Source organism: Etheostoma cragini, chromosome 11 (genome assembly GCF_013103735.1).
Source record: "Etheostoma cragini isolate CJK2018 chromosome 11, CSU_Ecrag_1.0, whole genome shotgun sequence".
In the NCBI taxonomy this organism is placed as follows: domain Eukaryota; kingdom Metazoa; phylum Chordata; class Actinopteri; order Perciformes; family Percidae; genus Etheostoma; species Etheostoma cragini.
The window spans coordinates 17,025,841-17,037,322 of record NC_048417.1 but is presented as its reverse complement, the minus strand read 5'-3'; the positions used below and the strand labels follow the sequence as shown (position 1 = coordinate 17,037,322).

The 11,482-nt window shown below is 41.3% G+C and overlaps 1 protein-coding gene across 12 annotated transcripts in view; it reads right to left on the bottom strand.

Moving 5' to 3' along the window:
• Window positions 1–2,059: 2,059 nt before the first annotated feature.
• The window catches only part of dip2a (disco-interacting protein 2 homolog A), a 74,604-nt gene continuing 65,181 nt past the window's right edge, over window positions 2,060–11,482 (bottom strand). For 6 of the 12 annotated variants that reach the window (XM_034885529.1, XM_034885533.1, XM_034885538.1 and 3 more), the window contains 18 exons: window positions 11,278–11,392; window positions 10,689–10,890; window positions 10,439–10,548; window positions 9,941–10,021; window positions 9,674–9,791; window positions 9,385–9,506; window positions 9,059–9,170; window positions 8,788–8,897; window positions 8,268–8,398; window positions 7,975–8,143; window positions 7,356–7,526; window positions 6,799–6,828; window positions 5,343–5,404; window positions 3,681–3,738; window positions 3,498–3,572; window positions 2,927–3,101; window positions 2,652–2,775; window positions 2,060–2,391 (listed from right to left, as the gene is read on the bottom strand). In XM_034885529.1, coding sequence (XP_034741420.1) covers window positions 2,139–2,391; window positions 2,652–2,775; window positions 2,927–3,101; window positions 3,498–3,572; window positions 3,681–3,738; window positions 5,343–5,404; window positions 6,799–6,828; window positions 7,356–7,526; window positions 7,975–8,143; window positions 8,268–8,398; window positions 8,788–8,897; window positions 9,059–9,170; window positions 9,385–9,506; window positions 9,674–9,791; window positions 9,941–10,021; window positions 10,439–10,548; window positions 10,689–10,890; window positions 11,278–11,392 — 2,218 coding nt within the window. In that variant the 3' untranslated portion in view covers window positions 2,060–2,138. The remainder of the gene's footprint in view (window positions 2,392–2,651; window positions 2,776–2,926; window positions 3,102–3,497; window positions 3,573–3,680; window positions 3,739–5,342; window positions 5,405–6,798; window positions 6,829–7,355; window positions 7,527–7,974; window positions 8,144–8,267; window positions 8,399–8,787; window positions 8,898–9,058; window positions 9,171–9,384; window positions 9,507–9,673; window positions 9,792–9,940; window positions 10,022–10,438; window positions 10,549–10,688; window positions 10,891–11,277; window positions 11,393–11,482) is intronic. The other 6 variants (XM_034885532.1, XM_034885535.1, XM_034885530.1 and 3 more) reach the window with 5 other exon arrangements.

Here is an 11,482-nt window from a genome sequence, read left to right as displayed (position 1 = left end):
ACTCTTGGTATATTTGTTGATAATGGATGATAATACCCCACAAACTTTGAATATTCTTTTTTTTTTTAGGATTATCTTTTTTTAGCCTCCTTTAATTGATAGGAGAGCTGTATATAGGGGGGGGGGGAGAGGGGTAAGACATGCACCAAAGAGCCACTGGTCGGAATCAAACTTTGGGCTGCTGCGGTAAGGACTGAACCTTGATCCCTGGGGTGCAAGCTCTACCAGGTGAGCTAGCAGGGCGCCCCGGACTTTGAATATTCTTATAGGAGAGGACACCTGAATGTTTAGTTGCCAGTGAAGACCAACATTTCAAGTTAAAAGCACTTTTTTTTATTCATTAAGAAATCATGTTATGAAAATAATGACAACTAACCATATATCAGACGAATGTATCTTTCCATTATGCTAACAACAAAAGTTTGCTCTGGAGGATCTCAGCTGTCACCAGAACATAACTGTCTTCTCCATGTGCTCGGAGTGTGCTTCGTCTCATCCTGGAAGTGGCTGGTTCCCACTGTTCTTTCGTATTATAAAAGGTTTAGAAGGCTTTTTATGTCTCTGCCCAATGTCCACACATGAGAATATATTTTAAATAATCTTTGTTAATGGGGGAGAAGTTCACATATATACCAGATTCAGTCTTTGTGTTATGCTTCTTGTCGCCTCCTCTCCCTATTAATAATTTACACCAAACCTGTACATACTTACAGCAGGCTGGAGCCCGTTTCTGAAGGGATGCACACATAGAAAAAAGAAGCAACATACAGTGAAGTGCATCTTTACAAAGTCAATGTAATAAGGTGGGAGGACAAGGTGTTACGAGCATATTAGACACTTGCCTTCATACAGTACATGCAACTCACAACATTGTTCAATCACATTCAACCTTATGGCACTCAAAACGAAGCTATGACATTCTCCATCAAAACCAAACCAACTGCAATTTCTTCCAGTCTTTTGCTTTAAAACACACATTCAACACAACTGACAACAGGGACAGAAAATAAAATATTATTGGAGTAAGAGTGTGTTTGTAATGGCTGATGTTACAATCAAGTATATTCATCTTAGCCAAAAAGATGAAAGACTGGGTGCAAGAAGAGCAAGATTAACCATACCTAACCTCCCTCTGCATATTCCCTCCCTATCCAACAGCTGATAAACATCACAAAATTGAGTTAAACAGGAGCTGGGATAGAAACAGGCAAACACTTAAGGCTTAATTCATATAATTATTTGGCACGTTGCCATTAGTAAGAAACCATATTCCTCGCCATCTCATGACTTAGAATGATCGACTCTTACTTTCTGCAGTCATTCAGAGCAACGGCTTTCACATCACTCATATTGCATTTTGTTCAGATAAAATAACTATATTACACATTTTAGATTTAGAAAAGATTGATTGAGTCACAAAAAATCTAATTCTATTTTCAACGCGTTCTGTTACTGACACCAAAACTAAAAGGACTTCTGCAGGAATGAACGAATAACACCAACTGCCCCTCCGACACCACTGCTGTGTGCTTCTTTGTTGATGCATAACCTGATATGAACTGAGTTGGAACATGAAAATCTGTGTTCACATTAGGGTGCAGTCTTATCAGGAGAGCTGTTCCTACAGACGTAATGAAAATGTAGATGGGATAGACATTTCTTCATGAAAAGCAGGTCAGATCTGCAGGTTCACAGGAGACTCTGTAACCAGGGTTAGGGTACTGGCGTCAGTCCTGTTCTATTTAACGCTGTCACTACTCAAGTGAATGGCAAACAACTAACATTCATGATATTGGATATTGACAAAGTAAATTATGTTAATGGCACAGTGTAGTATTTTACCTTAACCACCTGCTATACTGCTAATGGATGTGCTGGGTTTAAGTAGTCAGATGCTCTAACGTACATAAACAAATGATTTTCAACAAAACCAAAACACCTTTAAAAGATTATTAGTTGAGGCAAGAGTTCCCAGGGAGAAACAGACATGAGGTTTGTGTCGATATGATTTCTCTTGGAATTTTCTCTGCATTTTCATGTCAGGGTTTTGCATACGCCCGGGCCTGCTACAATTGCGAGCCTCACATTGACTGTTCCGCTGCATCCTGTCATGTGATAAACCACGTGGAGGGGAGCGCTCACATGTTGTAAGCCACATATATGGGGTCCAGCTGGTCGGCCAGGAATCCGTCTCTGAGGTGCATGCGTTGCTTCTCCCCTCTGGAGTTGATGGGGATGACACCGGGGTCGACCACCACCACCACCCCTACGATGAGGTAGTGCTCCTCCAGCACCACGTTGGTGACCAGGGCCACCAGGTCCAGGGCCTCCTGCTCCGAGCCCTCCAGCTCCACAACCACCACCAGAAGGTTGGTCCACGTGAACACCGCACTGGAGGGAGGGAGGAGGTAGTGGTGAATGCATGGCGGGAAGGAAGAAAGAAAAGGGGTGACAAATACAAAGAAAAGATGAACGGAGGAGGAAAGGAGATGAGAATAAAAACAGAAGAAGAGGAAAAGCAAAAGAAGGGCAGAACTGATGTTGGTAATCTTTATTTTAAATAGAACATGAGTAAATGTGACTATATAATGAATAATTCAAATTAAATAGAAGGTGCCTAAAAGTAGTGATAACTGATGTAAATTTCTCACCATTCAGCTATGCTCTTGTGAGAACGGATAACAGAGGTCTCAATGTCAATTGGGTGATACCTCATTCCCCTCAGCTCCAGAGTCTCATCAAGTGAGCCCACTACATAGAGGGCGTCATGGCGCTCTGATATAGTTTTGAGGTAATGTGGGAAAGAAAAGGAGGGGGTAGAAAATATCTTTAGTTTTCTGTGGGGACAAAAATCCAAGTACGAGTCCAGCTTACACTAAAAGCAATGTACTAACTGTGTGTTAACGGGAGCACTTGGTATTCTCACCTCCAGTGGCATCAGTCAGGTCCGTGCGCCGCAGGAAGCCCAGGTAGCCCGTCCTCGCCCAGACAGTCTGAGTGTCGCCAAAGCTGAGCTTGGTGTTGAAGTGGTCAGCATGCAGCGCCTCCTCACCGTAAACGGTGTAGTAGCCTGTGGCATTGTGAGGACTGCTAACCCAGACCTATTACAAACAGAATGATCACACACATCTGGCGCTCTATCAAGTTATGGATCTAGCGTGTGATTGTCTAACATTTATAGAAAAAGAGAATAGATTTATTGTCTGGTCTTCATTGGCAATAAAATTACAAATACAAATGATTGCAACTGTTATTTGTGTTGTTTCTTTTCCGCTCTGAAAATAACCAGTTTGTGTCTAGCAGGATGTTCTAAATCCCTTACTCTCATTACAGAACGAGTTGTTTTGTTTGTTTGTTTTGTTGTTTTTGTGTAAGGTTTAAAAGATCACTTTACTGGAGAAAGCCAATTGTATCTTTATAACATAAGTGCACGTTACAACCAGGTGGAACAGGTGAGGGTGAAAAATGTGAAAAATAAAGATGACGTTGTGACTTACCTCTCCTAGATGGGAGTCTCCCAAGGGTCCTTTAGTTTCTGTGTTGGCAATGATCACCTTCACTCCTGGAAGGATCTACAACAGCACACAGAAGCATATTGATATCCCAAAGCTTTAAAAAAGGGGCAACCTTTTTGCATTGAAGGGTCACAGTTGTTTTTAGTGTTTTATGTGAGGATGTACCTTCCCAGACTCCATCAGTGGCAAGCTGTGGGGTGACCCTCTCTCTACCAGCCGAACCCTAAAGGAATAAAAGGGCAAAGTGAGCAGTTTTATATCTCTATTTTTATTCAATTTGTCAACATGTAAAAAACAAGTGTGAAAAACTGTCAAAAAGGTTCATTTTTAAGATTTGATGATGTGTACGCTAGAAAATTATGTACTAGCATTTGTTGAAGAAAATTGAGTTATTCATAACTGTGTTTTACCTTGGTTTTCATTCCATTACATACAAAACACCATTTTAGGAAATCTCCTTCTTCTCCAGTTCTTTCCAGACTATTTGTAGTAATTGCAAACTCATTTAAGAATCTACACCTGGGCATTCTTAAGCTTGGGCTCATTCAACAAACACCTCCTGCACCACAAGGATGTTTGAGGGGTTGGTTAGCCACACCATTGCCAGAGTTTCCCCAGCTGTGTCTACTTGGTGATAGGTCCCTTTTGCCACCATAGATTTCTAAAGCGGAGTCTGCTTTGACACCAGCTGGGTTTATCACTGCAGTACGAATCATTCTTAGACACTGGAAAAGCCAAGTAGGGCCTAGTTATACAGACTGGCTGAAGTTAATGACAGACACAGTCTGGCTACAATGATCGTAGGGGTAGTACTAGGTCTGGTCTCATTTCCTGCATTTTAATCAATTTGAACTGACTAGTGCCCCATAATTAATATTATTATCAAGCCTAACTTCCCCCCCATCTAAATTTTTTTCCTTTCTATTTTACTTAATATTTAGATGTATATCTTTCAATTGTAAATTTTTGTTGTTGTTTTCATGTCTTTCTGGCCCAGATTGTTGTATAGTGTGTGTTTATTGCTGTTACATGTTCTTAAATGTGTTGTTTCTCACATTAAAAAACACTAAAAACTTTAATTAAAAAAAGGGATGTTTAAGGGGGATTCCTGCTATTATATTTATGCTTACATGAACACAGTAGAGGTGTCTCAAAGATCCACCAGGAATTTAAGAACAATGTTTAAAGTTGCTTTGAAACTGAATACAAGAAGGCCAATTATAAAGGAAACTAGCCTTAAAGGGAGAGGGAAACATCCCTGTTTCAAAGAAATGTGTGTGTAAAAGTGTTGGAGGGTTTAGCCAGTGGGAAAGGATGCGTAAAGATAAGAGATGACCTTGGGTGAAATTACAGAAGCCTGTTGCTGACTACAGGAAGTGTGTTCTTTCAAAGTTTCCTTATGCAATCGTGCCTTCTATTGGGTAAAACTCTAATGGCATATGACCTAATTATTTAAATTAAACTTTCCTGATTTGATTACTGGACCAATCAGGAATATCCCATCTGACTAGGAGGAGCAAAAAATAGGTTAACAAAGGTTAAAAATATTGTGTAGAATGAATTATGATGTGTCTGCATCTTATCTGTATTATGCTAAATCCGAAGATTAAAACACTTTGTACTTAAGAAATAGAGTTGTGTTTTTCTGCACTCAGAGTCTGGTTCCTACAAATCTAGTTAGTGGTTATTTATTCAAAGTTCTAGAAGACTGAACTGAAAGAAGAAAACCAGAATGAAAAATTATAATTACAAAATGCATCAGATTCTCTTTAAAGAAAACTCTTGTTGCCTGTGGTCAGTCCAGGTAGCTGCAGTGGCGCCCCCTACCTGTCATGTCGTAGAGCTCTCATGTCCACATAGACAGTAGTAGGGTCTGGTCCGGCTGTGCCCTTGAGAAAAAACAAGCAGAGTGGGACATGAGTGGATCATGTAACTGTTACAGCCCTGACATTAATGCTGCATGTTGTCTGAGTGGAGGTGGAAGCTGCTTATGATACAACTGTTGACAAAGCAGGGCCAGAAGCAAACCAGCCAGGCTGCAATTGTTAGGACGTTGGCAAAACAACCATGTAGCTACAAACACCGTAAGGACCCACACAGTTAAATTCACCTGCTCTAATGCCGCCAGTTTGTTTTCATACACGTGTAGCATGGTTGGGAAAAGCTACATTGCCAGTTATTAGAATCCAACAAAAAATACAAATGAGCTGTAGTTTATTTCCTTCAAATGTTTATCTTATCTGACAAAAAGTCACATAATGTCAGAAAATGTGCTTTAAATGAGCACCATTTGTTTTGATTAAATGGCTATAGCTTTACAATGCAGCTTAATTCTAATTAAGCTATTTCTCAAGTACTGAATCTGATCTGAATCTGAATCTTTGGGATTTGTCATCCTTACTGCTGTTAGACTAGTCACTAAACATTATGGTTTCCATCCCTCCTTTGCCAGTGTGTAGGCAGAGCACAAGCTACAATTGTTTCGCTGTATGGTCGTCTGTGAGGTAAAAGCCAAAGACAGAGCAGGCTGAACGTCAACGAGACTCAATCCATTAGGCTTTGCCATAAATCCAAAGCCAGCTGTCTGATATCCCTGATTTAAAAATACATCAATCAAACGTTCCTTCCTTTAATGAACTTGGTCAACATGATCAGTATTAGTAATTTAAAGGGGAAAACAAATAAAGGGATAAAATAACTTCTCTCACTAAATGGCTATTAAGTTCGAAAGAAAAGACAACAGAACAACACAATATTCATTATAGAAATAAGTAAATAATCATTCTATCCACTACAGAAACACTAAAATGCTGAAATACGGGGATTGTCAAAAATGATTAACCGTCTTTTCACTGGTAAAAAAAAAGAAACATTGTGTGGAATAATGATCATAAGGTTTGATATAGCCAAAACGAACTTAATCACTGCAGAGTTTGTGCTGCTAGCTCATACTTTAATGTAGTAGCACGTCACATATGACCTATCATAAATGGTTGAGAGAAAATGAATAGCGGTAAAATAAAACTGAAGCTTGTCGGAAAAGAAGAAAAACAGAAAAAAATGAGTGAATTAAGGTTTGCGCACATTCAGAAATCATGCAACATAAACAAACCTGCACATGAACACATGGACATAGGCGCATATGAGCGTGCGCACACACACACACACACACACACACACACACACACACACACACACACACACACACACACACACACACACACACACACACAAACACAGCGGCAGCCCAATGAGCAAACAGCAACATTTATCCTAGGGTTACCTGCTCGGCCAGTTTCCCTAACCTGTTGGGCTGACGGGACAGGGCAGGACAGATAAATAAAGATATATATGTATTTTATATGTGGATACACATACGCACACACACACGAGCGCAAACACACATGCACAAGAGCGCGTGCGTGCGCATACACACACACACACAGACACACACACACACACACACACACACACACGCACGCACAAAATCACCTGGGATAGGGAGAAACAAAACAAAACAATTCGAAAACAAAAAATTATGAACAGTCAAACTGAGAAGGGAACTTAGTAAATGGTGTTATTTCCCCATCATTCAAAAACCTTGTACTGTATATATAAATTATAAAGCATTATACATTTACCTTCACCTCAAATTAGTTGGTAAAAAAATAAAAGTTTCCTATTATACAGTAAGCCACTTGAAACATTCAGTCTTTTAAAATCCTGCCAATGCTACAAGGATTTCTTGAATGTTTATTAGATTTGTTGCATAGAGCCACTGCCAGTTTTGCCCGAAAATAATTTACCACCATGGACCTCTCCAACCCTCTGCTGGCTTACCTGCAAACATATCGCCACATTCACCCTACAGCCGAAGGTGGTGCTGACGGCGCGTGATGACAGCCCCAAGTCCTTAAAGATCTTTGAGAAGGACTGAGTGAGTGCTATGCGGGGCCTCTCCTCTGCTACCACCATGCACGTACGCACGCAAGACAGGTTCACATTTCGCAACTGGAGATAGAAAAAAGCAGAGTTGGATCAGTACAAACTGTAAGTTGTGTACAATTGTGTGATAACACTGAAGTGAAAGTAATAACGTAACTTTCTTTCTCAATTTGCAAAGACAACCGTGGCTGCATGTAAAGATAAATGTAATGGTTGTATTTTCATATTAATAGAACCGTTTTATTAGATAGTTTCTATTCATTAAACCACAGACATGATTTGTAAAAAAAAAAATCCCAGTCCTAAGTGATGCTGACCGCAATCAGCACGCAGATACAGAGTGAAGTGGCTCACCCCAGAGGACCCTGACTTTGTCTCATAATCACAGCGCTGTAGTAACAGCACCACAGGGAAAAGGAGTCATTGAAGAAAACCCTTAAATTTAGTATAAGAAAAAAACGCAGTTTGTTGCTTCCCCAGTGACACCACTCAACACCTGAAGAGACAAACTGACCCGCAGTGCTTCTGTCTGTGAACCCAAGCCCTTGGTGCACATCTCCATGACTGAATACGAGCAGAAGGTGACGCGCACTTTGTACTGGCTGACTGCCGCAAGCCACAGGGACGCATTGCTCTCCAGCTCCAAAGGGGGAACCAGGATCGACTGGTGGCCCGAGTACACACTGCAACCAGAAACATACATGCCAGAAATAAGGCTCCACCAGAAAATAATGTTTATTCCACTAGCACTAGCACTTTAACACTGACAATTTTACTGTCATGGACTTGTTCAGAGCTGCTGTTTACCTGCACAGGCACCAGAGAGCAAAGCCCAGGCCACAGTAGGGGTCCAGACAGATGGCAATCTGCCGGGAAGGGTAGAGCTCACACTGCAGTTTGATGGAGCGACACAAGGCACTGGTGGCAGCGTGGGACATCTAGAGGACATGATGACACACGGAGACAAGAATGATGCATCAAAACGGGATCCTAGTGTGAAATTCAACTTAAAAACAATTCCTTGAGTTTTCAGGGGTTCATTATGCACTGACAGACACCTCAGCAGTGTGTGGATGGTTGCTTGCTCGGAACAAAATTGTACTGTTAGCCAAAAAAATAAACCACTCTTTGGATAACTTACAGCCACAAACTGTGGACTTAAATGTCCAAAGGTTTACCTGATATTTTGTTAGCTTGTAGTGGCACCAACCATGTCGTTTTTCTTATTTATGATATCTATCTGAAAGCCTAGTAGCATTCTGACATGACAGCCACACCCTAATTTAGACCCAAATGGATCATGTGAGTCCTTCAACATTCAACATACCTTGACTCCTGCTAAGATGCCTGTTGTGGACACGCTGAAGTCCAGGTAAGCTAACATCTCTGGGGTCGGGGGCTTGTACATCTGGGAACTCTTCTTCCTGGGGAGGTCGTCTGGAGGATGAACAGAGATAGGAGAAATAGTATACTAGCTTCTAAAGCAGGTATAGAAATCCCAGATCCCAGAAATCCCATGTCCTTTTACTTAAAAACTATATATTCTTTGATGGCAACACGAGAACATAAGGTGTGTTGGGTATGTGTGTATAATTCACCTGTGTCCAGCACCATGGGCCAGCTCTTGGTGTCCACAGCAACAGCAGCCTCTTTGGATTTCAGGAGCTTCATTATTGCTTGAGTGGTCAGGATACACACGGACTTACTGACCTTCAACACACAGATACTGGCATCTTACTACATATATTACATTACTTTAATTATTCACACAATTTGCAGTCCTGCACAGAGCAGAGCTGACTTTGAATTTCTTATAGTTTATTATTTAAAAATAAGTAAATAGTTCAACAGGTTTAATGATTTTTATAACTGTGCAGAGAGGAATTAAATTAGCATTTTGATGCAGGTCAGCGGACTCTGTTACCTCAACAATCATCTTAACGGTGGGCAGGGTGGTCGCCAGGTTCTGGGGATGCGGGGGTCTTACAGTGACTGGCACACAGCCAGCATACAGGCAGCCGTAGAAGGTAGCAATCAGTTCGATTCCTGCACATAAATGTTTATACTCAATAATATTAAGAACTTTGTTGAGTCTCTTCTGATGTGTCATTGTGATTAACAGACTTAAAAAGTGAAAACAGAGATAGTGAAGAACCAGCTGTGACAATAAAGAACAGATCTGAAAGGGAAAGTAGCCCGGCAGCACCTCTTACCTGGTGGGTAGACGAGTGCTACGTGGTCTCCGGTGTTGAGGCGACCCATCAGAGCTGCAGCAACCCGCTCTGCCCGCTTGTGCAGCTGCAGACAAGAGGCTGTACTAGCCACCGTGCCCTGAGAAGCAAAAGATAAGAAAACAAGTTACATTCATGTACAACGCTATGCTACACTTTATTTAACAGGTATCGGAGTTGTAAGTTTAAGAAAATGGCCAGGCTTCATTATGATTTGTCAACCTATATACTATGACTAAAAGGCAATACCTTAGCATTGAGAACAAGGAACAAAGGGTGGTCTGGAGTGGCCTGAGCTCTCCATTGCAGCACATCTTGTATGTACAGGAACTATAGTGGAGAGAGGCACAAACACACGTTTAACTACAGAGACATGAGACCAACACAAAAAAAAGACACAAACTGAGACAGTGATGAAGCGCTACACAAACAATGAAGAATTAATGGAGCATGGTGGCACAAGATGGATTTTTGTAATGAAGGGGTGACAGATGTCATAGGGTACAATACATGTGAAAAGATGTTAGAAAAAGAGTGATGGATGCAAAACATGATGAAAGCTGAATCTGAATTACACAACACCTGTGTTAATACAGACAGCGCAGAGAGTAGGAAGTCAAAACCATGTCCATCGTCTCCGTCAGCTGTATGTAATTCAGATTCCACTCTCTCCAGTAAAGATCCTTACCTATGTCTGCAGCGTATGTGTGCAGGGGATGAGTGGATGAAATGAGGAAGGCTGTCTACCTTACGTGCCTGGTCATTGTCCTCTAGCTGTGCCACATCTCTCCCACAGGCCTGTGCTATCCTCTTGCCCGCCACCAGGTTGCCCACTATCATAGAAGCAGGACCGACCTCTGTCCAGCACAACCACATTCAGTGACGTTAGGTCTTACATTCAACATTAAATATAAACACCACAAGAAAAAAATTATGAAAACGAGTCTTCATGCTAAGTTTCTAAACCAAAGCTACGCTTGGACATCTCTTGGTGTACCTGGCTGTTTTTGTCTTGGCTTGGGTAGGTTGGTGACACATGTGTGAGGGCACATGAGGACATTGCAGGGGTGCAAGGCGCCCTCCAGGAAGCGCTGTTTGGTCTCAGATATATGAATGCCCCCCAGGGGAGCTTTGGGAAGTGTGTTGGCAGGCACCAGAGCCAGGCAGTACACCCCGACCTGGTGGATGCTGTCTATGGCCTGGAAACAGACAAGTAATACATGCAAAAACAGAGAGCTGGAGATCAGTGAAAGTGTTTCAATTTTATCATAAAAACAAACATCCACAAGATTGTATAAAGATAAGTAAAAATAAGTAAAGAAAGATGGTTTCCCTGAACACAATAAGGGATGTTTTCACTGCCAATTATTCTTATTTTAATATTAATCTTGTTCATATGCACATGTTGATAAGAAATTAAATCAAATCAAGGAAAAAAAAATCTTCAGCTTTGACTGGGGCTTAGAGGGACCATTACAGTCATTGTGTATTCTTCTTTAAGCATTCAAAGAGTTTTAACATCCAAGATTTAAAAAACCAAACAAACTAAGTGATAAGTTGTGAAAAAGACAGAGCACGGTGAGCACCTGAAGGACGCGGCTCATCCACTGGAAGCTGTCTTCCTCGGAGGCGTCTGGCCTCTGCTCTGCCACAACAACGATCCTCTCATCATGCAGCACAGACAAAGAAAACACTGCTATCCTGGAACACACAACATAAAAAACAGTTACAGCTGGACTGTACTCATCCAGTCAAACGATCAGTGGAGAGTTAGAATCCTTTGCAGATTAG